The 27498-nt window shown below is 51.6% G+C and overlaps 2 protein-coding genes across 3 annotated transcripts; one reads left to right on the forward strand and one right to left on the reverse strand.

Annotated features, from left to right (window-relative positions):
• The first annotated feature begins 3931 nt into the window (after window positions 1-3931).
• On the forward strand, window positions 3932-17985 carry ELOVL1 (ELOVL fatty acid elongase 1). 2 transcript variants are annotated; one of them, XM_066325054.1, is made up of 8 exons: window positions 3932-3970; window positions 14255-14316; window positions 14742-14932; window positions 15084-15164; window positions 15372-15428; window positions 15736-15841; window positions 15985-16121; window positions 16527-17985. In XM_066325054.1, exons 2-8 carry the CDS (start codon window positions 14271-14273, stop codon window positions 16779-16781), a joined length of 873 nt encoding a protein of 290 aa, XP_066181151.1. In that variant the 5' UTR covers window positions 3932-3970; window positions 14255-14270; the 3' UTR covers window positions 16782-17985. The 2 variants fall into 2 exon arrangements, with proteins under 2 accessions (XP_066181151.1, XP_066181152.1); XM_066325055.1 differs by lacking the exon at window positions 3932-3970 and adding an exon at window positions 7588-7718.
• A 3857-nt stretch (window positions 17986-21842) lies between these two features.
• On the reverse strand, window positions 21843-27429 carry CDC20 (cell division cycle 20). Its single transcript, XM_066325056.1, has 11 exons — window positions 27168-27429; window positions 26599-26795; window positions 25887-26032; window positions 25150-25246; window positions 24474-24602; window positions 23920-24116; window positions 23481-23575; window positions 22926-23157; window positions 22691-22816; window positions 22406-22523; window positions 21843-22109 (listed from the first exon to the last, which is right to left on the reverse strand). The coding sequence occupies exons 1-11, from the start codon at window positions 27212-27214 to the stop codon at window positions 21931-21933; spliced, it is 1563 nt and encodes a 520-aa protein (XP_066181153.1). The 5' UTR covers window positions 27215-27429; the 3' UTR covers window positions 21843-21930.
• Window positions 27430-27498: the final 69 nt, after the last annotated feature.

Raw genomic sequence — 27498 nt, forward strand, 5'->3', positions numbered from 1 at the left:
GGCATGGTTTACCTGACCGCCTCCATTTATTGAAATTGCAGAGTGACATGATGGCCTTTAATGGGCTTTCAGGGTGTCAAGTAATGCCATCTCTCACCGCTTTTAGTGGACATGAAGGCCTTTTTTGATTCTCTCAGTATAGACAGAGGGGTTGTAGGAGCATTTCTTGGATGTTTTGCAATTGTGAGCATAATCAACTTACCATTTTTTTTCCCCATGGAGCCACAGAGAAAGTGTGCAGCAATAATTTTTGTTGATAGTGCTTTAGAGACAAACCTCAGGGAAAGGGATAAAGGTAAAACAACATTAGAGAGCCAATTTACATTCAGTGTTTTTATCTGGTCACATGCAAAATCTTTCGTTTTTCAGGATTAAATAGAAAAGGATGGGAGGGTCTGCAAATTGTCTTCTCACTCCCCAAGTGTAGTAAGATGTGTAGCTTTACTAACTACGAAAAAATACAGGGCAAATTGTTCATGTATTTAATTTCACTGAATTAATTTGAAGGTTTTATTTTCTTTTAGATTTTACAGATTTAATTATGTTAATGTTTTGCCAAATAAAACTCTCACCATTTGATTGATCAGTATTAAAAAAATAAATTCATAGTTATAAATTAATTTATTAAGAGAATATAAATTTACTATATAAACAGGCATGATCAAAAATATATTTTAGTTCCCCAGAAAAACAGAAATTTTAGAATTTCTAAATTCTCAGAAAACTGAGAAACTTGACACCTGAAGGGACTGAAACCTCTCTTTTCCTACCCAGCTGCATGAAGCCTAAGCCAGTCTTCAAGACTGGCACCAGAAAAGATGCAACACTGCGCCAGCATCTCTCATTACATGCAGAAAAACATTATCATTACTAATCCCTGAGGTCATAACCTCTCAATGAACTTCATTCCTTTTCTATTGCTTAGCTCTTACATACCTTCCCATCTGATAGTCTGATAATTATGTGCACTGAGGATGGCTTCAGTATCTGTGCCTTTAGCAAGTTACATTAGCCCACGCCTGCTTTTTGCACCAGAGCAGAGCCATGAGGGGAAAGAGGTGCACTTGGCTCTGCAAGGAGCAAGGAGAAAGCAGAAGACAAAGACCAGTGGAGGAAACGGTGCAAAGGAGGAATGCAGAGCCTCCCACCCACCTCCATCTGATTGGATCCTCATGCTAAGAAGGACCAGCAAGACTCTTACTAAAGCTGAAGTGAAAATGGCATGTTGTTCTCCAGGATAAGAAATGGAGGAAGGAGTTTAAGCTTTTCCAAACTGTAGCCTGGTGCAGCCCAGGCTGCTGGGACCAAGCACAGGTTGTTTCCTGAATTGCAGGTGAAGAATTAATGACTTGTAGGGCTTTGCCAGCTGCAGGAGTGGCTACTGCAGGCAGGACTCCCTCGTGCAGGCAATGTGACAGGATCATGTCTAGTCTGGTGGTCCAGACTGTAGCCAGGGTGACACACTTGGCTGGCTGTGGACAGCTTCTCTCTCCCAGATTTAGGTCAGATGGGCAGGATTCAAGATGGAAGAAAATTACCCATCTAAAAAAGATTCTCTCCCAAGACAATTTGGGAAGATCAGGCTGTACACAATAGGTCACATCACTTATCTCCCCTACCTTCCTTATTTTTGAGGGATTTTCTTTGCTATGTGTTCTTGTTCTACCCTGCTTCCAAAGAGGTTGGAAGGCAGAAACCCAGATCCACAGCACATAGCAGATTAGTTAAGTCCTTGCTGGAGGCCTGTCCCCAAGGGTTAGGAGGGACTCTGCATCACTCCCTTGGATAGCACAGCACCAAATCCATGTCCCTGCAGCCAGGATGCTCCTGCAGACCAGAGTCCTTGCTCCAGCTGAAGCTCCTGCCCTGGCTGCTGCAGCACTGCAAATGTTCTGGGAAGGGTGAAGGCCAAGGAACCCAGACACCCGCTGAGCATGAGAAGTAAACAAAGGCCAACATGCAGACAAAGGGAACCCATCAAAGCTCGTGAGTGTGCAAAGAACAACAAACTGATGGAGGAGAAATAAAATGGTAAAATCATTTTGATATGTTGGAGAAGCTGCAGTAGAAAGGAAAAACTAATGAGCAAATACTATACATAAATAATAGCAGAGATGGCAGACACAACAGGAAGATAGAGTCCAGGACCAAGAGAGGAGAAATAAATCGCATTCAGAGCAGAAGAAAAAAGAGTGACCTGGAAATTAATTCCAGTAGCAGGAAGAGGCTGGGCTGTGCAATTTGGGGCTCATTGTTAGAGCCTGACAAGCCTGCCAGCAAGGGTGTATACAGAGGAGAGAAGGAATGCTTGGAGAAAGCTATGAGATGCAGGATACAAGGAGGAAAAGAATCCAGTACTAGGGAGTATGAAGGAATCCACTGATCGCTAATTTCATGAGTTCTATGACAAACTACATAGCAAAGTTACCACATAATTGGACCACAAATCAACTAAAAATAGAGTAATGTTGCAAAATAGGAGGAGGACAAAGAAGGAAAAAAATGTGAAGAGTAAAAAAAGGCTGATACCTATACTTAACAAGGGAGAAGCGATCCAGATCGCTTCGGCTCTGCTAGTCTGGTGTTAACAGTAACACAGTACACAGGCAGAATATGGAGGATAAAATAAAGTTTGTTATGTCGACTAACTTGATAGTTAAAAAAACCCTTTCTATAAAGCTGTAGGCCCTGTGTGGACTCCAGGGAAGCAGTTCTGAACCTTGGGACCAATTAGGAACCTTGGTAGATGTTGGGGCAAGGACAAGCACAGGAATTTCTTGTGGAAAGGAGTGGTTAAGGTCAAAATGAAAGTTAAGACTGAGGAAAGGGAGCATATCAGGACACACAGGTCACTACTGAGGTACTTTGTAGATATTTTTATAAATTGGTTTCTGTAAGGACTGTCACAAATATTAGCTGTAATCTGATGAAATCAGAATGTTGTAGTGCATTAACAATGTAGGGGAAAGTAAAAGAATGCTGTACCACCAAAAAAGGGCAAGAAAGTCACCAGAAGAGACATTGACCTGCCTCTGCAAATGCATCCCTGCCTGTATCCAGATGGGGAATTCTCACTAGGTGAGCACAAGTCTGCAACTGCTCCTGGTCACCCTTCTTCAGCAGAGGAAATGTGAACAGCAATAGGGCAGAAAGAGCTACCATGGCATTAAGTGCAGCGACAGGCAGACTAGAAAGAAAATGCTGGAAAAACTTGTTTATAGTCTTCCCTGTAATGGCTGAGAGGGAGATGACTGCAGTCTACAGATACACTGTAGCACGAACACCAAGGCAGGACCTGGGTGAGATAAATTACAATGCTGGCACAGGAACAAATGTCTATTAACCAACCGTGCATCAAATTAAGCTGGAAATGAGAAGATGATTCCTAACAATTAGATCAGTGAGTTCTGAAAACGCCTTCAGACCAGACGAGCCGAGTCAAGTCCCGGCCACTTTTTAGGATGCAGATTGGCATGGCTGTGAAGGCGCCACAGGATGAAAACACTCTGGAAACTGCACGCGGTCCGAGTCGGCGCCTCTGGGTTCTGTCCGGTGCCTCCGAAAGCTCGCGGTGCCTGTTGCGGTGTCACGAGGGGGAAAAAAGCCTATGAGCTGCTGGACCTGTACGGGTCTCCCTCATGCCGTCACCACCACCATCGAGGCAGCCCTCCGCACCGCACGCTGCCCCAGCCCGCGCCGTTTCCTAGCCGTTTTCCGCCTTCCCCTCACACCGCTCAGCCCCGCGGGCAGAACCCAGCCGCGCTCCCGCCGCAGCCCCGGCCCCTCAGACACCGCCGCGGTGGGCGCGGCCACGGAACGGGCGGGATGCGGCGGACGCGCCGATTGGCCCCAAATCTCTCCGGGGGCGGAGCTCTACGTTTTCTGCCAATCGGCAGCGATAAGGGGGCGGGGCTTCCCGCTTTAATGGCGGGGGGGGCCGTGGCGGCGGTAGAACGGGGTGCGGCTGGCGGTGAGTGCGGGTGGCCGTGGGTTGGAGGGTGTGGGGTCCGTTCTTGTCTGACGGGGGTGGACTCGGGATATCTAGTCTGTCCCAGCGGTCTTTTGGGATGTTTGCGAGGGGGGAGTTTGGGTGGAGGTGTCCGAGGTTAGCGGTGGGTCGAGGCTGGTCGTTGGGGTGTGCTGAGGGAGCTTCGGACGGTGGTGGCAGAGCAGAAGGGTGCAGGGGAGGCCTTACCGGGTTCAGCTACTGGGGGGGGTTAAGCTGTTCTGCCCGGAATGGTGGGTCCTGCCTCGGGGAAGCCATGTGCTGGCTTGGCACCTGTTAACTAGCCTGCTGGAGGAGGCTCGTGTATGTATGCATATGTAGGTAGGTCCATGTTCTTGTCTTCTGGGATGTTCATGGTTGTGGGAGGGGGTGTGTGATGTCTCCTCATCACAGGGGTGGAGGGGCGCGTCTGGGGAGGCCGTGGCCTGATGGGTGCATGGGTGTTGTGATACTGTGACGTGCCCTTGGCGGGTGATCACGCTGGGTGCGGCTGTAGAGGCTGTCACCCCCTCGGAAAGGGGGGCACCCGCAGTACGGTGTGGCAAGTCCACCGGTGTGCAAACTGCTCCGTGTCAGACGGAGGGACACAAGAGGAGTCCAAGTTGAGTTGTTGAAAGTTTTTTTGTTGGTTTTTTTTTTTTTTTCCTCCTCAAAAGCAGCAGGGTCCTGACTGTGTGAGGAGCAGCAGTGCTCCTTGGCTCACAGCCTGGTTGCCGCTGCCCTATGGCACCCGTGGTGCCAGGGAAGGGTGCAGTTCCCTTCCCGCAGTCAGCTGCTCTCCTTCGGGGCAGAGCCGGCCCCGCTGTGCGAGGCTGGGATGCTTTCCCGGCCGGCGGGGGGAAGGACTGTCCCTCTGCGCTGTGTGCCGTGGCACAAACGCCAGCCTCCGCCCCAGGAGGTCTCTGCCGGAGGCCGCGCTGTGTCCCGGCCGTGACGGGGCTGCCTCCCCACTGCTGGCCGGTGGCCCGAGCCCAGGGTTCGCCTGCTGCCCGGCTCAGGGGCCGCTGGCTGTGCAGCCTCAGGAACGAGATCGGCGTCGCCCTGTTGGCGTTTTGGCGGGACTGTCCTAGCTCCACAGGCAGCGGAGTGGCCCCGCGGGCTCGCTGAAAGGTGGCTGAGCCCTCACACGTCGTGGCGGCGGCGCGGGGCCTCTCTGGGCCGCCGCGGCCCTTCCCAGCCGCGCAGGCCCCGCTGGGCCGCGGCCCCGCTTCCGGGCCCGTCCGCGCCACGCCCGAGCCGGGCCGGGAACCGCCCGGGCGGGGGGGGATCCGGCGCTCCGTCCGGCGGCGGCGGAACCGGGGCCTTTGCCAGAGGGACTCGCAGCGGGGGCAGCAAGGCTGCGCGGGGCGCTGCCCGGCTCCTGCCGTGGGCACCGGGCTGAGAGCCGCGGGTGCGCTGAGCCGGGGACGGCTGTGGTCTCCCGGGGCTTCTCTGCAGCGGGGAGCGAGCAGCCCCCGGCGGCCGGGGAGCTTTCTTGTACCCGGCTCTCGGCATCAATGTAACCATTCAGATGGTTCTTCCCTCCTCCTCCGGGCAGGGTGGCAGTACCAGGCCTCCCCCGCTACTGCGACACAATGTCAGCTTTGAGTGCCGGCTCGTGTAGGTGCTTGGCCTCCCGCTGGCCCTCGCTCCGGAACGCGGCGGCAGGAGGAGGAGGTCACTGTCACCCCCCTGGTGGCAGCACTTGCCTGGCCCCGGCCTCACCTGGCGCTGGTGTGGTGGTGCACGGGGGTCTGCGCTTCCTGGACCACTGCAGGCTCCATAACCGCTGGAGGTAGAGGGCTGTAGCTCTCTTTACGTGAGCTAGTTCCTCTGTTGTCACGAAAGCTACTTATTTTTTACGTTGTAACAGACTAAATGAGGTGGCATAAATAGACATTGCAACAAGAGGCAAAGCTTTGGGGGCGGCAGTCTATGCCTCTGTGCCGGGGCTCCTGCCTGCAGAGGGACTGTCTGGTGCTTTGCCTGTGATGGATCATATTGGTTCTGAAATAATAAAGGCAGGGAGGTAGAAGTAGAGTGAATACCCCTTCCTAGGCGCCGTGGGCAGCATGGGATAACACTGGCTGCTTAAGCTGTTAGTGCATTTTCTCAGAGCATCTCTTCCCCTCTTGGAGGCCAGGGTTGCCTATGCAGCAGTGCATCCATCCTGCTTGTGCTGTCCCAAACTGACCACCTTCTCATCCAGCAGAATGCAGCCAGGGCAGATTCCTAGCTGGATTGAGCTGACCTTCCCACCAGACCTGCTGGGCAGCTTCTCGAGGACAGTTGAGAGTCAAACTGTTTGCTAAGCCCTTGGGGCTTGACTGAGACTGCTGTGCCTTATCTCTTTCCTAGGAAGCCCCTCTAGCTTATGGGTGTGAGCTGCTGCTAACAGCCTGTTCCTATGAGAAACAGCAAGATGCCAGCTGTTGCAGCATCTACTTGCTGCATCTTGCTGCGGGGATTAAACTGTGCCACCCACACAGCCTGAGCCTCTGTGGTCCTGCCTTACATTGTATTCTTATTTTTGTTTCCTGAAAGTCTGTTGTTGGGGGCATTATGAGGTCCTTCAGGGAAGATGTGTAATATGAGAGAAAGTACTGTAAAAACTGAGACAAGGGAGTAAAAGCTCATTCTGACCTAGAGGTGTCTCATACCACATATTAGAGATAAAAAATAAGGGACCTTATTGAAGTTGCTTAGTGTCTCTTTTCTCTCCTGGTGGAGAAGAGCTTTGCATCCTGAGGAACCTCTGAACTGGTGTCAGAAGCACATGCTTGGCTGGGCACTGTCCTCAAATGTTACAGGTTAATGATTTCTCCTTGTCTGCTGGGGGTTACAGCACAGTGAACACTCAGCCTGAGACACCTGTGAGGGACACTGGGAGTGGTCCTTGTGATGGCCCAAGAGATGCTCTGTCTTTCTGTGCTTTTGTATTGGAGTTCTGGTAGTGTGTGCCCTACTGGCTGTCAGATGGTGGGAGTACTTGGGCTGGAAAGTCTGGTTCTTTCCAGTCAAACAGGTGAGGCAGCTTGGGCTCTTACAGGGAGGAGACGGTCCCCAGGAGCCAGGACTCTTCCCTGCAGGAGTTGTGGGGCTGCTGTTGCTCAGAGATGACAAGTTGCAGCTGCCACAGCCTATTCCCCACCACCAGGCTGTTGTCTGCATTCTGAACCTTTAGTGGCTTGAGGATGGGGGAGGTGGTAATTGGGCCTGATCTTTCTTGAGTCCCCTTAGTGTGTCATAGGGTTGATTCTTCCCTCTGGGATGGATCGGGGTGGTGAGCTGTCACTGACACCAAGTTCTCCAGCTCTGTTGCAAGGAGTGCTCTTACCCTGTGGATCAGATCAGCTAGCTTGCTCTCATAGTTTAAGATTTGCTTTGTACACACAGATTTTATAACTCGTGCTGCTTCTACTTAACCCTAAGAGGCTTTCCCTGTCTGTACAGCAATAGAAGCCAAGTGCGCTGACTTTGAGTGGTCAATCTACACCTGTGTTGAGATAACCAGGCTTCATGCTTCGCTTTCTTTTTGCTTGGATGGCTGTGAACCTGCTTGACTGTGGTAACCATTAAGCCTCAGGCTTGTTGGGTTCTAGGTGCATATACTGTGCTACTGGAGTATGACATCTTCATACTGTCAGAGAACATCCTGCTCTCTTGTTAGAAGATTGTGTGACTGCACTGCTTTCATGGTGTGGCGGGTACAGGACCCAAAGCTAATGTCATGGTAAGTTCCAGGCAGTGGCCCCTTGTCTCATTGAGAAGTGGCTCTGCGTTCACACCTGGGCTTCTTGAATAGTCCAAATAAAACTATTAGGGAAAAACTGGAGGGAATTTGTGAGTCTTTCCTTTCTGCATCTTGCTTTGTAGATTTTAATGTGCATCTTATCTTGATGGGCCTGTCTAATGAATGCACAGGCCTGAATGGGACAGAGCATACTAATCATTACTGTGACATGATTACAGCTAGGGCTGGGAGAACAGAGCTGAAGCCTCATATTGAGGCATTTGCATAGTGATTAAAACCAGAGATGAATGCTGTGGTACAGCCTGTCCTACCTCCAGAGAGGGGTACTCTGTTTCTTTGCTAGGTGGCTTTACAAGGCTTGACCTGATTTTGGATGCAGGTGTTAGAAGTTGGCCTTGCTCAATGTAGCCCTGCCTGCCTTCCCGTCACCTGCCTAGTCCTGTCCTTCCTGAGTGTGCTCTGTGCATTCTGGGGGCTGCTGGGTGCCTTCAGAGAGGGAGCTCAGCCATCTCTACCTTCCCCTTTCACCTGGTGCTGTATGATGGGGCGACACAGATCAATATGGTTACCTCAGAAAGGAAATACCTTATTTTCCATTTTTGTTTGTATCTCATATTTTTTCTTCCTTCACTTTTTTACTCCTTTGTTCCTTGCTGTCAGATTTTCTGCCTTATTGTTGCCTTTCCTGTTTTTTTCTCTGACTGTTCTCATCTCTAATGATATCAGTTCTCTGAATACGCAGCCACCAGCTTCAAATGTGGAAAGGAGTAAACCTACTCTTAACAGCTTGGAGAGGTGCTGCCTCTGAAAAAAGTAGGCTGTGTATATTAAACCTTTTACTGCAAGATATGCTCTTGTGGGACCTTGAAGTCTGATTATCTGCCTTGATTTTTGTACAAGTTACCAGGACCTGATTGCAATGAGTGTCCTTCTTTCCCTGAAAGTTTGTGAGGTGCCACACTGGCTGTCAGTCAGAGCTTTCCTGCTAATCTGGGAGTTTCCTCTGGCTTTCCTGGCTTCCAGTGAGTATGGGAAGGGGAGAGCTTAATCTGTTTGTAAGGATGCTATCCAAAGGCCTCAGGGTTTTACAGCCACTTTGTGAGAGAGTGGTATTAACACACACTTGGTGAAGATGAGGAAACTGCTCAACTTCAGGCGGGACACTTCCTGCCACTTGGATCCAGTGTGCCAGGAGCAGCACCCAGCCAATGGGATTCCAGCACTGGTTGCAATGGCAGCTCTTGCAAGAGATGTTACATATCATGACTTTGAGTGTTTGCATCCCTTATGTGAGCATACATGTCCTGTACTGACTTCAGAATATGCTGATGTAGAACATAGAGTACCAGGTTGTTGGCCATGTCCTTTGACAGTCAGCATGAAGTAGGTGAGCCAGAGGAAGTGACCAATGGATAGGATTCAAATGGGAAAATTTATCTGGTGGTGCTAGCATAAAGTTTCCATGCAATCTTTGTAGTTTTGTTGTGGACTGAGTTCTGGGACTAGTTGCTCTCAAACTCCAGTCAGAGTTTGCCCCAAGTCCTCAGAGCTGAGCTACCAGGCTAGCAGAGCTGTTTTACTGCTCTGCCCTAATTCGTTGGTATGGATTTCCATACTTAAAGCATAGAAGCTCTGGTTGTCCTGCCAGACTTCTCTTCTGTGACTGGTGAGCTGGTGACAAGGCATGTCTTAAGACTGATTTCTTTTGAGAGAAAATTACTTTAGAAACATGAACAATGCTATCTTAACTTGGGTCTTCAGTGAATGGCTGAAATTATTAGCAGGAACACAAGTGTACTTGAATGCAGCTCTCCTGTTGAGTGGCCTCTGCTGCATGTGTTTGAGCTGGTGTCAGGAGGTGCTGTGTGTGAAATAAGTGCGTCCTGCCTGGTTACAAGTCCCCTCTCCCTTTCACTGAGCACACAGCAGCAGATGGAGAGATCCAAATTCAGTTTTCTGTGCTTCACTGTACACTTCAGTCTTGGAGTGAGCCCATTGTGGAGTTGATAAAAAACAGGGGTTTGCAGCTTATGGCTGGCTGGGTTCCTTCTCACTATTGTCTTGCTCTGCCTTGCTGCCTGTGTGTTGTTCGGAGCAGATAAAGTTTCATTTTCCTCTTCTTGCTGGATTCACTAGTGCATAAGCTCAGGAAAATTTCTGGAGCTGTGTCTGTCAGCTCTTGGTCGTGATGTTTTGTGGTGGCAGCCTTGTGTGTGCAGTACACACCCCTCTCTGCGCCTGGCATGGGGCTGCCAGAGCCTGGCTTGATCAGTTCCACTCCTCTGCAGGGAAATACAGTCCATGGGCACGTGGGGCTCTGTGCAGACCTTGCTGGACCCCACGGTGACTTTCTGGAACTGCAGGCAACTGGGCAGGTGCTGTGATGGGAGCTGGGGGAGGAAGATGCTTCTTCCTGAGGTGATGGAGCTCAAAGCAGCATCAGGCAGCAAGCCTTGATGCCAGCTTGTAGATCAGGGGCGTGAGTCAGTTTTGCATCTGGCCAACTGATTATCTTCTGACTTTTGGGGGCTGCTAGTCCCTGGGAAGCCCCACAGGGGCCAGGCCTGCTTTAGCCAGTTCAGCAAGGGCCCTGTGCCAGCTCTCCCTGGGGTGGCAGCTCTGTGGCCACCTACCAGATGGTTTTGGTGCTGCCTTTAATTAAACTAGTGGGGAGATGAGGGTGTTTGCTTTTGCACTTATTACAGGACTGATTTCTGACCTGTATGCTGAGGAGTAGGAGTGTTCAATGTCTGGGGCAGAGTCTGTTGCTTGCAGATAGTTGTGTGGGGAGATGTGTGCCCTGCAAGGCTGTTAACAAAGCTAGCTGAGCTGAGCTCTGGTCCCTGTCAGTGTCATGGTTCTGACAGTGCTGTGGTCCCACTGGAGCTGGTCATAAAAGGCCTTGCTGTTGTTGCTGAAGTTGCACAGATTATCTGTATCGCTTGCTGGAAATATGCAGTGTACACAGAGCTTGGTGTAAGCAAGTATTTAATCCTTGATGTTGGTTAGTGGAGCAGATTGTGGCCTGATACTCTAGTTTGCTAATAGTGGGAGCTTTTTCTCTGACATGTGGAAGTGACTCCCTGTTGCTGAGAGACAGAAGGAGATGTGTTGCAAGGTTTCTCTGTATCATGCAGGGTGTGTTTGGGCCCCTAGGGTTCCTGCTCATTTGGGGTGCCTGGACCTATTTGCTTGGTTTCTCTTCAGCTGTTCAAGGCTCAGCTTTGGGTTCCTCATCTCCTCCCAGCTCCTTGCCTAAGAAGATTAGGATTTAGGAGGAGTCAGAGGAAAGTAAGTGTCCCACATCTGCAGAGAGGACAGATCCAACCACTGAGCTGTGAACACCTGCAGTGTGTGATGTGGGCGGCCAAAAGTGTAAGGGCAGATGCCTGTCTGAATGGTGAACCCCTCTCAAAGTGCAGAGGGGAGTTGTGCACAGAGGAGAGTTCAGATTCCTGGATGGTTTATACTCTAGGCTGGAAAACCCCTGCCTGCAGCAGAAAGGCTGGCAAGGAGGAATCATGGTTTAGGCAGGCCCAGTGCACTTCGCACCCCCTGCCCAGTGAAGGTAACTCTTGGGCCTGCCCTGCAACTCCCACTTAGCTGCTCAACTGTCAACACCCCACGGCCAGTGGCTGTCCCTTGGGGGATGGAGGATGGCAAGACATACCTGCATCTGCTCTCTGAACAAGGCATACTTTGGCCACTTTGATGCAGGATGATGTAGCATGCCAGCATGGATGGATGACAGGTCTTGCCAGGATGTGAAGACCTCAGGGCTTTCCCTGGAGATGTGGTTGCTCTGTTAGCTTAATTTGACAGGATGTTGTTCTGCCTAGAGAAACTGAGGAAAACTTGTAGGTCCTTTCCATATGGGCCTGTAGCATAATTCTGCTATTTCTGTCCCAGTAGAAGTCTTGGTGCTTGTCCAGAGCCTGTGTTCAGGACAAGACCAATGCTTCCCAACTTCCTGTGGCATGGGTGGCTGTAGGAATGTTGGAGGTGCTTTACAAAACAGCAGTAAGAGGCCCTTGTTACTGTTCACTCTGATGGGGACTTCTGTGCTAGTCCTGGTTTGAAGTGGGCTTCTCCCACTGCTTGGGGGAGTAGTTGTCATGGACCCTGAATTGTTTTGAACTGTGGTCCTAGTTAGCCAGTGGTACTGGAGCCTTTGGCCCAGGGTCAGCAAACTGATCTGTAGTGCCTGAGCTGAAGCGTTTTGCTTTGAAAAACAGTGTGAGATGTAGCTTTGAGCTCAAAGAGAGCTGACACTTTCTTCTCATCCTAGCCTACCCAAAATAGGCAAATACCTGACAGGATTTTTGTCTCTGCCCTGGACCTGTAGTAAGGCTGACTCATTCACCTTGATAAGATAAACACAGACCTTGAATAGTCAGGTGCCTCTGCTGGGAGCTGACTCTTGAGGGCTCCTCAATCTAGCAAATAAAGGTGTAGCTGGATATAGTGGTTGAAAGCTGAAACTAGATAGACAACTTTGGAGCTTGCTCTTAGCCATTAAAGCAACATAAAGCTCAGCAGCTTTCCAGGCTTGTACTTACTGTATTTCCCATAGCTGAGCCTTGGGTGTCTCTTAAGGGTGCGATAGTTTGTGCTACACTTTTAGCCAGCCTTTGCTGTTTGTGGAGAGTGGATTATCTTGGCAGTGCCCTTAAATATAAAGGTAGAACCTTAAACAGTACTTGCATCGTGGTGATAATATGCGGTATTTCTTGCTATTAAACCCCTTGAAACCTTGTGTTGAGAGTGTGAACATCTATTTTGCTGCTGAGGTGCCCCTGATGTGTGGAGGGGATCAGTCCCAACTGGGCCTTGCCGTATTGCTCCATCTGCCTCCAGGATGGCACAAGGAGCCACCTTCTGTGCTTTCTGAAGCACAGGAAAACTTCTTGGGCTCTGTCCTTGGGCTGCATGGCTGTGCAGGCTGCTCTGGAGCCTTGCTTGGTGGAATAGGTGTTTTGGAGGACTGGGGTGAAGCTTTTCCTTCTTGCTGCCCTTGCAGAGAGGTTAGGTGGCACTCCCCAGTCTGGAGGAATGCAGAGGGTATGACTGGGCAGGCACAGAGCCAGCACTCATGCTGCACCAAACTGATTTGCAGGGAATGATGAGCCAGAATGGTGTGTGCCAGTCCCCCCTGAAGATTATTGCTGGCAAAGCCTGCCACGGAGGCGCCTGGTAGCTCTGCACAGAAGTGTCTGCTGCTATCCTGCCTATAGATGACATTGAGTTACTCCTCTTGCTGTAAAGTTGAAGGAGCAGTGCCAGTGTTGGCTGATGAGGGCTTGAGGTGGCAGTGGCTGCTGAGTACTCGGGGACCTTACTGGGAGGAAGAAGGGTACTCAGCAGCCAGAAGGCTGACGGCAGCTCTGGAAGAGGCCACGTGCTTCCTGGTGGTGGCAGCAATATACCTCCTGGGGAGGCTGGGCTGGGGACCCATTTCCCTAGGCCATGCATGGGCAGTGACTCCTGTGCACCTTCTTGGGGTGGATGGAGTGTCTGGTAGCAGCTGTGGGGAATGCCTCCTCTGCAGATGGATGAATAAGGTGAGGCTAGGCCTATGCTCTGCCTCCCTTCCTGCTGCTCTGGTGTCCTGTAGACTGGGAAGAGGTGGGGAGAGCACAGGGGGATGGGTGAGGGTGTTTCAAACTTGCCTGCAGTGGTAAGAGCCTGGGTTCTTCCTGCTTTTCTGGAGAGCATCTGCCCAGATCACTTTCTGTGCGTATTCATGCTGAGGCTGAGCAAGTGTGGGGAGTGCCAGTCCTTCTCTCTGCACCCTTACATCATATGGCTTTCTCTTGTCTGGGAGTGGAAGTGCCATTGCCAAGCAGGATGAACCTGGCCTCTGAGGTACTAGGTTATCTGGTAGTAGTTTCTTGTCCGGATGGTTTTGTGCAAGGATGTGAAACCAGGAACTTGGACACCAGAAACTGATGTTTGTTTCTGAACCTATGGATTTCCTTCCTCATGTAATGGGCCTGCCAGTGATGGTGTGCTGCTTCTGTGGTTGGAGTCAGTTGGCAGGAGCCCAAAGCTGATCATAAAGGTGCTGTCAAGAGTGGGGGCCAGCCCTGCATCTCCACACCAGGGTCAGACAGAGCAATGTGCTGAGTAGATATGGCTGCCAATGCTGGTGGCAATGTCATGGTGCTTGTGGATGATAATGCTTGAGCTTGTACAGCAGGAGCAAGATTAAAGGGCTAGAGATACAGTGCTGAGGTTGGAAGCTTTCCTAGCTGGCTTGAAATGTTGGATTCTTGCCTTGGAAGGACTACTGGCATTGAATATGGGGTTCCCAGCAGAGCTGGGGAAACAGGGCCAGATTCTGTGAGGAGGTCTGTGGCTCAGCTGGAAAGTGCATGCTGGTGTGTGATCAGCTGAAAGCAACACTGGCTGTTTCTCTGAAATTTGGCTTGGAGTTTGCTGATCTGCGGGGCTGTGCTGTATAGGCTGCCCTCCTGGGAAAACAGCTACTTGATCTTCCCTGCCTCTTTCCACAGAGATACTGCCACCACCATGGAGGGGATTGTGACCATGTATCAGGACTTCATGAAGAAAGCAGGTGAGTGGCTCTGCCCAGCTATCACACAGGTGCTTTACTGCCAGAGGCACTGGGGGGTGGTCTGTCGTCCCTGAAGCATCCTTGGGTCTAACTGCATCCTGTCTTTGCCCTTACACAGATGCAGCTCTGAGGTTTATGTGCTGTGTGTTATGAGGCTGCCTTGCCTCAGTGCCTGTGCAAATCGTTTTGGGGCACTTGTGCTCTCCTGGGCAGAAGATCTCCAGGCTGCCCTGCAGCATGGCTTCAGGCTCTACTCTGCTGAGTCTGGCTGACTTCACCAGCCTCTTCTCCCAGACTGCTTCCCTACTTGCACTCATGTCCCAGACCAGGATTGCTGTGCCCTTGCCTCCGCTGTGGCAGTAGCCCTGCTGGCAGCAGGCTGGGGTGAGGATGCTAACTGCTCTGCACTGTGGCTCTTTCTGCAGACCCCCGCATCGCTGATTATCCACTGATGCAGTCCCCATTCCTTGTGATGGGCATCCTTCTGGGATATGTCTACTTTGTCCTATCCTTGGGTCCCCGACTAATGGCCAACAGGAAGCCTTTAAACCTGAAGAAGTTCATGGTGCTATACAACTTTTTTCTGGTGGGACTCTCCCTTTACATAGTCTATGAGGTGAGTTGTCAGTAGCTTGGTTGGACATGTGTAAAACAGCGTGTGCAGGCTGTGTGGGTGATGGAGAGCCCTTTTTCTGGCCCTTCTGTGCAGAGCTTGAGGTGCGGTGGGTGATGTGTTAGGCCTCACCCTGGTGATGCTCTTGTTGCAGTTCCTGATGGCAGGGTGGCTTACTGGGTACACCTGGCGATGTGACCCTGTGGACTTCTCACAAGACCCCAAGGCCCTCAGGGTGAGTTCTCATCCCTCTTGTGATAAATGGGGATGGCCTTTAGTGCTTCTGTTTGGACAGCAGTGTCATGACTCCTGCCTTTCCTGAGGCAGGGGATATGCAGACTCTGGGCCTTGATTTCATGCCAGAGTAACTGTATGAAGCCCTTCCCTCACTGGGCATGTTCAGGCTGAGGCAAGTCTCTAATGTGAACCTGTTCTTTTACAGATGGTCAGTGTTGCTTGGCTCTTTGTTTTCTCCAAGTTCATTGAACTGACAGACACGGTGAGTTACTGAGAAGGCCTTGGCACCACTTGCTGGGCAGCGAGTTGAGGTCCAGTGTATTTGGAGTAGGGGCTTTTGCAGCCCTTTCAGTCTGACCTGGTAGTGCTTCTGTCTGGCATCTCTGCCAAGGAGGCCCCTCTTTACATGCTACAGCTCTGGAAGCTGTGAGGTGACCTAGTGGGTGATGACAATGAGTATGGAGGGAGGCAGGGAAGCATCACTGAGATCAGACATTGAATTATGCTCAGCATGGTCTAAGCTGCTCTCAGGGCTGCAGGTCCTTGATGCTGTTGTGCTTTCACTGCAGGTGATCTTTGTCCTGCGGAAGAAGAATGAACAGGTCACATTCCTGCACCTTTTCCACCACTCTGTCCTGCCATGGAGCTGGTGGTGGGGAGCGAAGTTTGGTCCAGGTAAGATGGCAAGTGGATGCATGGGTGGGGTTACCCCAGCATGCTGAGAAGGGGTTTTTGGGCCTGCTGTGCTCTTAGCAGCTCTGTGTAGTGCTGATTGCTGTGGAGTGTTGACTTACACTAATGAAAATCTATCTTAACAGGGGGAATGGGCTCATTCCATGCCATGATCAATTCCATGGTGCATGTTGTCATGTATTTCTACTATGGGCTCTCAGCAGCAGGGCCTGCCTTTCAGAAGTACCTGTGGTGGAAGAAGCACATCACAGCCATCCAGCTGGTGAGTCAGTACAGTGGAGCAGAGCCTGTGCCCAGTGTGAAGGGCAGGCCAGCCCTTGTACCTTTGAAAAGTGCAGCCAGCAGCAGTAGTTGTCTCCTCTGTAGTATATTGCTCTAAGATTTTAGTACTTCTGCCCCACTGTGGGGCTCGGATAGCCCTAGTAGCCTGGTTGGGGTGTGGATGCTGTTCAGCCCCTGGGCTGCAGCCATGTTGGGAGGGTGAGAGGCATATGCTACTCTCAGACTTGTGCCTGCCTCTTCCAGCTGCTGCTGACTGCCTCACCATAAGGACCTCTGCATTAGACTGGGAAAGGAGTCTAGGTGTTGCCTTTAAAAATAAGGTCTCTAATGGGTTCCCTAACCCTGCTCCCATGAATAACTTGTTCTTACTCTGCCTTGCTCCCAGGCACAGTTTGTGATTGTCTCCGTCCACATCTCCCAGTATTACTTCATGCCCAACTGCCAATACCAGTTCCCCATCTTCATTCACCTTATCTGGATATATGGGACCATCTTCTTCATCCTCTTCTCCAACTTTTGGTACCAGTCCTACACCAAGGGCAAACGGTTGCCCAGGGTGGCTCAACAAGCAGCCCAGCACAATGGTAGCAGCATCCATGAAAATGGCACTGTCACCAATGGCAAGGTCAAAGCCAACTAGAGGGTAAAGTGCTCCCAGAGCCAATGAGAGCCCCGGGGCAGAGGCAGCTGGGACCTGTCTCTCTGCTCCTGGGTGCCACTAGCCAAGTCAAGTGCCTACAGACTGTTGTACCCCTGTGCCCAGTCCTGCTGTCCCCTGTCTGCATGCTCAGCCCCTCTGCTCTGAGCAGCCATGGGCCACTTCTCCTGGGAGGGCTTGTGCTGTTTCTCAGTGTTGCTGAGCAGAGAGGCAACTGCCTGCATCACAGCTGTGGGGCTGCAGTCCCATTCCAGTGTTTCCAAAGGAACTTTCCCCAAGTGCCTACATCTGGCTCTTCTGCCTAGGGGCCATTTCCTTCTGAGTAGGACCAAAAAGAAGAGACTGCTTCCTGTCCTGGTGCCCTCTCCTCTTCCCTGTCTCACAAGAGCTTGTGTGGATGAGCAGATTCATCCCTGGCTGCTTGTTACTGCCAGCTCATGTGTGAGTGCTCCTGCTCTATGATGCCTTGTGCCACTTTGTTCCATGCCACAGTGCTGCATGTCCCTTCTGGCCCCTGTGTGCCCAGCTTGGGAGTCCTGCCCTGGCATATCTGTGCCCAGGTGTCTGTGGAGAACATAGGGGCAGTACTTATGGGACTTCAGGGCCCAGACCTGCCCAGTGCAGTACACATGCCCTGTGCCTAGTACTTAGCAGGGGCTATAACAGCCTGAAAGGCTTCCCCCACATGATAAGCCCAGGTTGCCTTGCCATTCTTGTGCCTGGGCTAGGTGCTCAGTGTGTGCTTAAGCCACACTTACCTGATCCTCTATGGCAGCTGGTGGCTTGCACCAGAGTGGGGGAGACCAAGCTCAGCCTAGTCTTGGACCACCTCCATTCTTGTAAATTCAAGACTTGAGCAATAAGTGCCCCTAAAATCAGCTCCTGGGCTCTCCTGCTTGGGACCAGCCCTACTCTGGCCTAGCCTGAGCACAGTAGAGGGTGGTTTTAGTGTGCTCGGCTCTGGTGCAAGAATGAACACCTCTTGCCTCTGTGGATCTGACTGGGCCTGTGTGAAGATGTGCTCTGCCCTTCAGCAGGGCCGTACAGCAGCTCTCCTGGCCTGGTGCCTGTCACCTGCTCTGGCTGTAACCAAAACATGCTGATGGCCTCGAGGATGAGGTGAAGGAGCCAGGCCTTGTCAGATTGGGCTGCTCTTCTATCACAAATAAACAAACAGAAGGAGAAATGGCTCTGTCCTCTTGTTTTGCTCTTGTTTTCTTGGCTCAATATAAGCAAAAGCTGTTCCAGGTGCTTAGTTCTACCCAGGGTGGTTGGGGGCAGGGCTGGGAGAAGCAGCTGGCATAGCAGGTTTGTGCTGGGGGACGAGGGTGATAGTTGTGTGCTGATGAAGCAGATGGCAGATTGTTTCCAAGTGTTTTGGTAGAGCAGTGCTCAGGGCTGGTTGTGTGTTAAGGCTTCTGTTGTGAAAGTGACTCCACCCTGTCAAAAAATGGCTGGGGTGGAGTGTGGGTGTGGGCTGGGCCCTGGGCCACCTGCCCAGGAAGAACTGCTGCTTTTCAGAAATCACGGGGATTTGAGGTATGGCAGAGCAGGGAATAGAGAGTTTGGAAACTTGAATGCTTAGGAAACAGCAGTTTGGTGCTTACTGCATCTGACAAAGCAAAAAACTGCTGCCATCTGTAAATGCCCCTGTAGCATGGATCTGTGCAGCATGTAGCTCAGGTTGGTCAGAGGAAGGTTGATGTTGTTGCCTTGCTTTTGCTGCAGAAGTGCATGTTGGCCTGGCTGAGGTCTGTTATCTTTCCAGCTGTCTCATTCTGGTATCCCTTCAGTGCTGTTGGGGTGCAGGGCTGCCTTCCCCACCACCCCATGACTGGGACCTCTTGACCAGAGGCCACCTGGGTGCTGAGTCAGGCCTGGGAAGAAGAGCGAGGAGCCAGCTGGGCAGCTTGTGGCTGGGAGGAATATGTTAGAGCAGCAGGCTCCAGGTGCTGAGTTTCATTGTAGGCTTGGTTGTGAGGTGGGAGTGTTGGAGTCCAGGACATCCCCTTGGATGGCCTGGGACCCGAGGAAAGGAATTTGAGTCCTGGACAGGGGGATGTGGAGCCGGTCCAGGGGGCTGGAAGACCTTGGCACAGAGCCCAGGAAAACACCGGGTTTGATTTTAATCCATGGGAAAAGCTTCCAACATTGCAAAAGGAATTACAAACCACCGGGATGTGAAAATAGTAGTTTAGCACAGTAGACTATATAGAATTCAGTACTTTTAGAATTTATAGAATAGAAGTAAATGGGGACAAGATGGTGGAATTTGGGTGGTACCTCATGTACTTCTCCTTCTTCTTCGTCCTCCATCTTTAGGGGTGGTGATGGCACAAAGTAGTTAGAGTGGATTGGAGCAAAGTAGAAATGTCACTTTTAGTGTGGGCACTGGGCATTGGCACAAAATAGTAAATAACCAATATGTAGTTATCTGTATAAACGTTAGGGGCCATCCCCTGAGGCGGGCAGTCACCTTGTGTCCCAGCTGCTGTGCGGACCTCGGCTGGGAGCAGAGAAAATTCTGAGATATCGAATAATAAACAACACGAGAAACCTGAAAACAGACCTTGAAGACTCTGCTTTTTTACACGGATGCAACTCGGGGCTTTTAGAGGGCCAAGGACTTTAAACCACCTAAATCTCGGGTGAGGAAACCCCCCACCCGACAGGGAGGGCTTTGGTGGATGTCCAGCAGAGCTTGGTAGGGGAGAGAGCTCTGCTGATTTGACCTGGGCTGCTGTACACCTCAAGGCTGTGGCTCTGAAATGCCAGAAAGCATCTTCAAGTGACCTGATGTGACTAATATGCGTAAATTACACACAGACATCACCCTCTCCTACAGTGCTCACTGTCCTTGTATGCAAGAAGTCATAAAGTGGGGTCTGGCTGCTGCACTGTGCAGTATTCTCCCAGTTGTTGATGCTTCTCTGGGAGTAAAGACTAGGATGAGAATTTGTTCTGGTCCATGCTGAAGTGGTCTGTAATGTTAGTTCAGTATACTTCAGGAGCTGTAGGTGATGGTCTAGCTGCCATGGACCTTTTCCTGTGAAGCCTCCTTCTCCAGCTGGCTCTTAGTAAAGACAGGACTGTCTTTGCTTTTTCCCAAAATAGTAACAATGCTTTAAACTACTTATGCTTGGTATTTTAGAATGGGCTGTTCCCTCCATGTGCTCTGCTCTCTTTTCCTCCAATTGTTCCTGTTGGCTGTGCGCTTCTATGGGCTGGCCATGGCACTTGGTAATTAATATGCCTTCATGCTGTGAACTGAATTCACACCTTATAGGGCTGTGTTTACTGGGCCTGCTGGCCCAGTGCCCACTTCCTTCCTCTGCTCCTCCTCACTCCAGCACTGTAAGGGACCAGTATGGGGCTAAAGACCCTGCAATATCATTACTCTCTAGTAATGCTCAGAGGACCTTCAAGGGCTGTGTCATGTACAGCATCTGGGGGTGGGGTATGTGCTAAGGAGAAAGAGCCTGTCAGAGAAAGCTGAGCTGTTCTTACATGGGAGCAAAGAAATTACAGCAGCTTTCAGACATACAAAGCCTTCCTTCCAGGTCAGAGACCAGACCTGGACCAGCTGTGGGTCTGCAGGCCAAGTCTGTGCTAACTCCCAGTACCAAAGTGCAGGGGTGTGGGGCAGGGCTTCTACAACAGCACCACAGCTCTGGGGAAGAGGCCAGCCTTGCATCTGGGTTCCTGCCTGCTTCCCCATTAGAGACAGCTGCTGCCCTAGGATTAGTGTCTGAAAAGGGAGAGCTTCTTCCTTGGACCTCCTGTGATCTTTCCCAAGTGGTGAAATGGGGATACACCAGCAATGCTGCTAGGAAGGTGCTGGGCTCAGCTGCTGTATTTTGAGGCCGTGCCTCTCCTATCAGCTGTGTATGTATGGGGGGTGCTGTGGTGGGTGTGGTTACACCCTCACTGGCCTTGGCAGAGCACAAGTTGGAACCTTTGAAGCTTCCAGCTGGCGTAAAGCTCAGGAGGCAGAGCTGGTGCTAGGCACAGTGTGGTATACTGTGCTGAGGGGAAGGTGAAAACAGTTAATAATCCACCCTCAACTAATCACTGAGGGCTGATGAGAGGCACAGGCTTGGTGGAGCTGCTTTGCACAGGCCAAGGTGCTTATCAGCTGTGCAGTGTCCCCAGCAGCCCCTGGCAATGCTGGTGTAGCTGAAGGACAGGCTTGATGGGTCTGGTGGAGCCCCACAACCTCAGACACTGTGGCTCCACCATGAGCATGCATGGCTGAGCTGGCTGTTTTTCAGGTAAGGGCTCAAATCTGTTTCCTGCAACTTGCTCCAGCACAATTGAGCCTGGAAAAAAAGCATTTTTTTAAGTGCAGCAGAGTCAAGCTCTAACAAATGTCAGCTGAGCCCTGGTGCCTGCTCTTCTGCATGAAGCCTCAGCAAGGGACCAGAGCTTCCTGGCAGCAGGAAGAGAAGACAGATTAGAGTTGTTGGAAAAATACATGACTGAAGGCTGAGCACGTCTTGCATGCCATCCAGGCTGGCTGTGGCAGTGTAAACTAACCTTTTGTTTTGCATCAGGTCTTATGCCAGTGCCAGCCCCTTTCTGGCCTTTGGGGTGATTACAGCTGTTGCTGTATGTTTCTCCCCTCCTTTTTTATTCCAATAGCTATTCTGCTCCAGCACCATAAACAGGCAGTGATGGCTGCCTGTAGCTAACAAGACAAACTGAGGGGTGCCTGCAGAGACACCTTAAGGCCCCTGTGGTTGTAAGACAGGACACCAGAAACTGAGGCCACAGACCTGCTGTTCTTTCAGTTCAGCTTCTAGTGAAGCTGCTGTGCCTGTAGTCAGCATCTAGATGGGGCAGGTGATAGTGACATATCTATCTTAGCTGGGACAGAAACAGAAGTACAGCTCTTGCACTTGCACAGCATCCTTCTCCTAGGCTCAGGGTGCCTCTAAACTGACCCTAAAGAACTAAGGCTCCACCCCTTGCCCAGATCTCCAGCCTCAGGGAGAACTTGGGTCTGAGTGCCATGGGCTTTTCTTCCATTGGACTCCATTAAGATAAGGTTAAGTTAAGCAGTTTATTAACATTTAAAATACTATACAGTGTGTAAACCAAATATCCCCCTCCCCACAACAACCCAGTGCTCTCAGCGGATGCTCTGGTGAATAATACTGCTTTTGGCACTGTTTGCCTTCTCTTTCTCCTTCTTCTTTATGGGGTCCATCTCAAAACAGCGCCAAAGCCGCAGTGTTTCATCAGCAGCTGCTGAGGCCACTGTTGTACCATCAGGGCTCATGGTCAGGTTCAAGATTCTGGCAGTATGACCTGAGGAGGAGTGTGCAGTCAGGGCTGAGCATTTACTCCCATATGCTCTCCATGAGCCCTGCCAGCTTGCAGAGCTGTCATCCCCCCACTGACTGTGGCAGCATGATTTCAGACCCCAAACATACACTTGCAGCAATGGTATTTCTTCCACAGCCCATGGGCATGCCTTACTCCTAGCAGCATGCCTATGCCCCTAGATACCAGCCTGTATCAGTGATGTTGTGGACTCAAACTAGGTAGTGCAGCTGCCTTCAACTTCTCACAGCCTCCCCCTTGCCCAGGCCCTGTCCACCTACCTTGCAGCTCTGCAACCTTGGTCATTGTTGGATACTTCCATATAACCAGCTGATTCCGTGCAAAGCCGTGGCCTGAAATGAGCTCCTTGTAATTTGTTGACCACAGGATAGAACAGACCTGAGAAAAGGCAGTAACACAGGTAAGACAAGCTGCTTGTGCTGATGCTCACCAGTTGGAGGTGAGCATGGTCCCCTCCTCTCCCATGCCTCTGGGCCTGAGGAGCCAGCAGCTGTGTAGGGTGCTGCCAGAAGGTGTTTATCTCCAAGCTGATGTTCATGTCTCACCTGGGAATGGGCATCAACAGTACTGAGGCAGGCGCCAGAACACACATTCCAGATGCGGATATGTCTGTCACTAGTGCCACCTCCAGTGGCTAGAATATTCGTCTGCCATGGGCACCATGCCACAGCCTGAGAGAGAAGAGTTCGTTTCAAGACATGCAAGAGGCAACCTGCAGCCAGCCAGTGCTGCACATCTGCCTTGCACACAGACATCTGTCCGTGGCAGCCCTGTGCTCACCTTGACAGCACCCTGGTGCTGAGTGAAGGTCTGTACAGGAGCAAAGTCTCCACCCCCACCCTGGGTGCATGGCCAGACGTTCACCAGATTGTCATTGCCACCACTAGCCAGGTAGCGGCCATCTAGAGACCATTTGAGTCCGCACACCTCCTGTGTGTGGCCAGCAAGGGTGGCAACATGATGCTGGGCCACTCGGACATCATGATGATGGATGTGGCCAGTCCGTGCCCCACTGCAGAGAGAAGAGAAGGCTTGCAGGGTCAGGCTGACACATTTTCACCCAAATCCATTTCTATTGTTGCAAGACTGCTGTACCTGCCACTGGGTTTCAACCAGTTTTACCAGCAACACTGGTCTGTTGGTGTGAGTGAAACACCCACACAAGCTCTTTACAATTCCAGCACAAAATGCAATACAGAGGAGAGGCCTTCTCACCATCCCAACAGATAAGGCTGAGTAAGAATCCCAAGCCAGGACAGACACTTGTCTGCCAGGCATACATTGAGGGATAGGAATTTGCAACAACTGGAAACTGGCCTTGACCCATTGCTTTACCTGGAGAGGATGTAGCTGTTCCAGCTGAGGGTTCCCACACGGGCACAATGGCTGGTCATGTTTCGGAGACGTTTCTGCTGCTGAATGTCCCACAGCTAGAGAGACAAAGCAAAAAGTTCTCCAGAGGAAACCCAGTCCTGTTGCTGTGCCCTAGAAGCCTCACTGCATTGCATAGGCTCTGGCATTCAACCTTCTCAGTGTGGGAACAGAGAAAATTTTTATCTCATGATTATAGCACAGAAGGTAATACTACTTATCAGAAACCCCTCAAACCAAACCCTGCCTTGCATACTGCACTTGACTGGGGCAGTTCCACCCCACACCAGGGAAGACAAATCAAGTGCATGGCATCCTTCCTCTTCCAGACAGGCTTTTGTCCCCAGGCCCCACTGTTCCATCAATCCCTAGAAAACACTTCTAGTTTTATTCCTGCATTTACCTGGACCTCAGCACTACTTGTGCCAACAGCAAGGTAGTTGCCTTCTTTAATCCATGACACAGAGGAAATGTAGACATCTGGATGCTCCATCTGCAGCAGCTGGATAATCTCCCCAGTAGTGTGATGCCACAGATAAACAGAGTTGTCCAGAGCCACTGCCAGGAAGTCCTGGGAGCTCCAGTCTATGAGATTCAGATCTACAATTTGAAAGAGCAATGCAGGTCACACCATGGTTACCTAGAGAGCCCTGCCCTTCACCAGTGCTGATGCAGCAGGTGTGTGTGAATGCACACGTGTGCACATACACACAAGTAAGGGGCAGCCTTCTGGGTGTCACTATGCCCAGCTGCTGGGGTCAGATATCCTGCTCCAAGTCATCTACACGGTGCCCTAGATCACTGTTCTTGTAAGGCTACACAGGGACACTCCAGAAGTGGTCTGTGCTAGCCTGGGTGCATAAAATAATACAAACTGCCCAGTTACACTGTCGTAGGAACAACACTCCAGTGCAGAATGTTCTGGATGCCCAGCACCCAACCCTGCAGCCTACTTACAGTAGTCATTGCGGATCTCCGGTGCATCCAAGATCCGGTCTGGCATTGAGGGAATGTATCTACTATTCTTCCTGCTGGATCCAGGTGTCATTTTCTGACTGTAGAGCACTTTCAGGTTATTCTGATAGCCTGTGTGCCAAGGAACAGGTTTGTTAACCTGAGTTAGTTTCCTCCCAGCTGAGTGCTGCTCACCCACCCAGGAATCCCTTGGAGTGAAAATAAAATCCTAAGAGATACACTCAGAATGTATCTCTGCCCAAGAGTTCAGAGTGCTAACATCACTGGCAGTATGAACTGCTGAACCCGGGTGAGCTACAACTTCCTCATTCATGGAAACAAATTTAACAAACACTTGGGGTTTTGTAGCCATTATGCTTAGTTACAGTTAAACTACAAAGTGCACACCAGGGAGTTTGATGCTCTTAGAGACCTCATGGAGATTTGAAACCTGCAGTACAGGTGAGCAACTGGCAGTCATGGCAACTGTCCTAAATAAATTCACTGTAACTATTACGCCCTTCCTCAACCTCAGAAACCCTAAGAAAGGAGACTCCAGTGTGTATAGCTCTCAGAAACCAGTTGATTTATCCTGTGACCACACACAGAACCTCAGTGTTACTGTTCCCCTGACCAGATCTCCTCTGCTGATTCAGCTCACACAGACCCTGTATCATACCTTCTGGAGCGTTCTGTGGTTTTCCACTGAGGCGGAGGATCTTTGCCTCTTCTACATCAAAACCATTCAGATTCACTGACCAGGCCTTCTGTTGCTCCTACACAGACAAATCCCTCTCAGTGCAATGCATTTAAAACAACTCCCACACTGCAGTTAAAACAGATACCTAAGTCCCCTTCTCTTAGAATCAGAAGGTGTTGAACTGTGGTGCAAGGGTCAGCCACAGACAGGCAGGTCAAAGCAGTTTTTCCTCAGACATTCACGCATTGTCCTGCTCACATTTTCACACAATGGCAAATTCAGTGTCATTGCCAGTGGGAAAAGCCACAGCCACAAGTGACCAAATGCTTCATAAACAGATTTCAGAACACAGTGTAAAACATTCCAGAAGCATTCCCTGTGTAGACATTGTCCTAGAATAGCTACCACTAGCAGTTTTACTTCACATAGGCTCACAGCTTTGTATTTTTGTTGCCTGCTATATTTTAAACCCTCATTAGTCAAAAGCTAAATTTTGCTACCAGAAGCAGCATAGGCTAGAGTGAGTGGCAGTCTCTACAGCTTCAATCTCGTCCTAGGCTCCTGAAGCCCAGAGTTACAACTAGTGATGGCTGGGGCTTGTCAGTCCAGTGTTTTCACTTGATAGAAACGATAGTTTACTTCTCTGTAAAGGGGCAGGAAGGATTAGGTGTTTGGTAGTGTTTGTTGAAGTAATTGTCACTTAGCAATATGCTCACCTTCCTGGCAGGAGATTCCTGAGCAGGGTCATTCTCTTTGGTTAGAAGGAAATTTGCCATCTCCATCTGCATAGCGCTGCGGTTGGGAATGTAGCGATCCCCCCCAGCCTTTGTGGGGGTGCTTTGAATTTTGGATCCAGATTTACCTGCATTCACATATGAAAATACTGTCTTATGGCTCATTAACAGCCTGTATTAGAGCTTTCACTCTAAGAAAACAAACCCAGCACTCTTCCACATAACACCCACCAGATAGATTCTAAACAAGCAGGAATCTGAGATCTCATGCCACCCAGTCACAACTAATTCATATTTTTCCCCCACCACCAAGCCCTGGTTAGGGATTGTCAGGAGACAACTCCTTGGGTCTAGTGCAACAACTCCAGTGTCCAGAGTTGAGGGGAGCATACAAAAACACTTTGTATCACAGTACAGGATGTAAAGCTGCCAGCTGACAGTCCCGCCCACACTTGTCCCAACATGCAGCTGTGCCAGCAAGGTTCAGCTGAGAGATCAGCAGTTCGCCAGCCCCAGTGCTCAGAGCTCTGCCCCTCATGCTGGGAAGGAGGTGGGTGATTTCTCAGCCCACCTCCTGCCTGACCAGCAAGCCGGTGGGGCAGCGTGGCAGGGAGCTCAGAGCCTCGTGGCTCCAGACAAGCAGCCTGGGCGAGGCTCCCGCACTCAGCCTCTGCCGCTGGTAGCCGGGGCTCACCGGGTGTCTTGGACGGCGTCTTGCTGGAGCTGTGGGAGCGATTGACCGGCTTCATGGGCGACACGCCGGCGGGGCTGGGCCCGGGGCCGCTCTCCTTGGCCTTGCGCTGCCATCGCGCGGGCGACGCGTTCGGGATGGGCGTGTCCAGCTTCAGGAGCCCGTACAGGTCCGCCTCGAACAGGAACTGCGCCATGGTCCTGCGGACGGGCGGCGTTAGCCTGGCCCATCGGCCGGGCTGCAGCCTGCTCCGAAAGGCCCCGCCGGCCTCCCCTCCACCGCAACCTCCCAGCGCTCCGGCCGCTCCTCGGGCCCTCCCCACCGCCGGACACCCCTCACTCTCCCCAACCGCTCCTCGGGGCACTTTCCATCAGCCGATACCCCTTTCCTCCGCTCGTCGGGGCTCCTTTCTATCAGCCGACACCCCTTCCAGCCGCTCTTCGGGGCTCTCTCCGCTAAGGGACATTCTCCCTTCCCCTCGTCCGCTTCACCACAACCTCCCCGCTCGAGACTGCGCCTCAAAGCTGCCTCCCCGACCGCCCCGGCCCGCCCCAGCCCGGCCGCACTCTCACCTCCGCCAAGCCGCAGCCGCTCTCCCGTCCCGCCTGCGCCGCAGCATTTTAAACGGCGCGCGGACGGGGCCCCGGTTGGCCGCTTCAAACCCAACGGCCGCGCGCTGCCAGGCGACGGCCGCGCGACGCAGCGCGATTGGCTAAGCCGCAGGGAGGGGCGGGGCGCTCGGCCCCTGCAGGTAGGGCACGGGGCGGAGGCGGGGCGCTTTTGATAGGCGGAGCGATCCGGGCCGGGGCCGGGGCGGGGCGGGGCAAGGGGCGGGGCGATCCGGGCCGGGGGCGGGGCGATCCGGGCCGGGGGCGGGGCGATCCGGGCCGGGGGCGGGGCGGT

The sequence above is a fragment of the Sylvia atricapilla genome, chromosome 9, assembly GCF_009819655.1.
Source record: "Sylvia atricapilla isolate bSylAtr1 chromosome 9, bSylAtr1.pri, whole genome shotgun sequence".
NCBI classification, from domain to species: Eukaryota; Metazoa; Chordata; class Aves; order Passeriformes; family Sylviidae; genus Sylvia; species Sylvia atricapilla.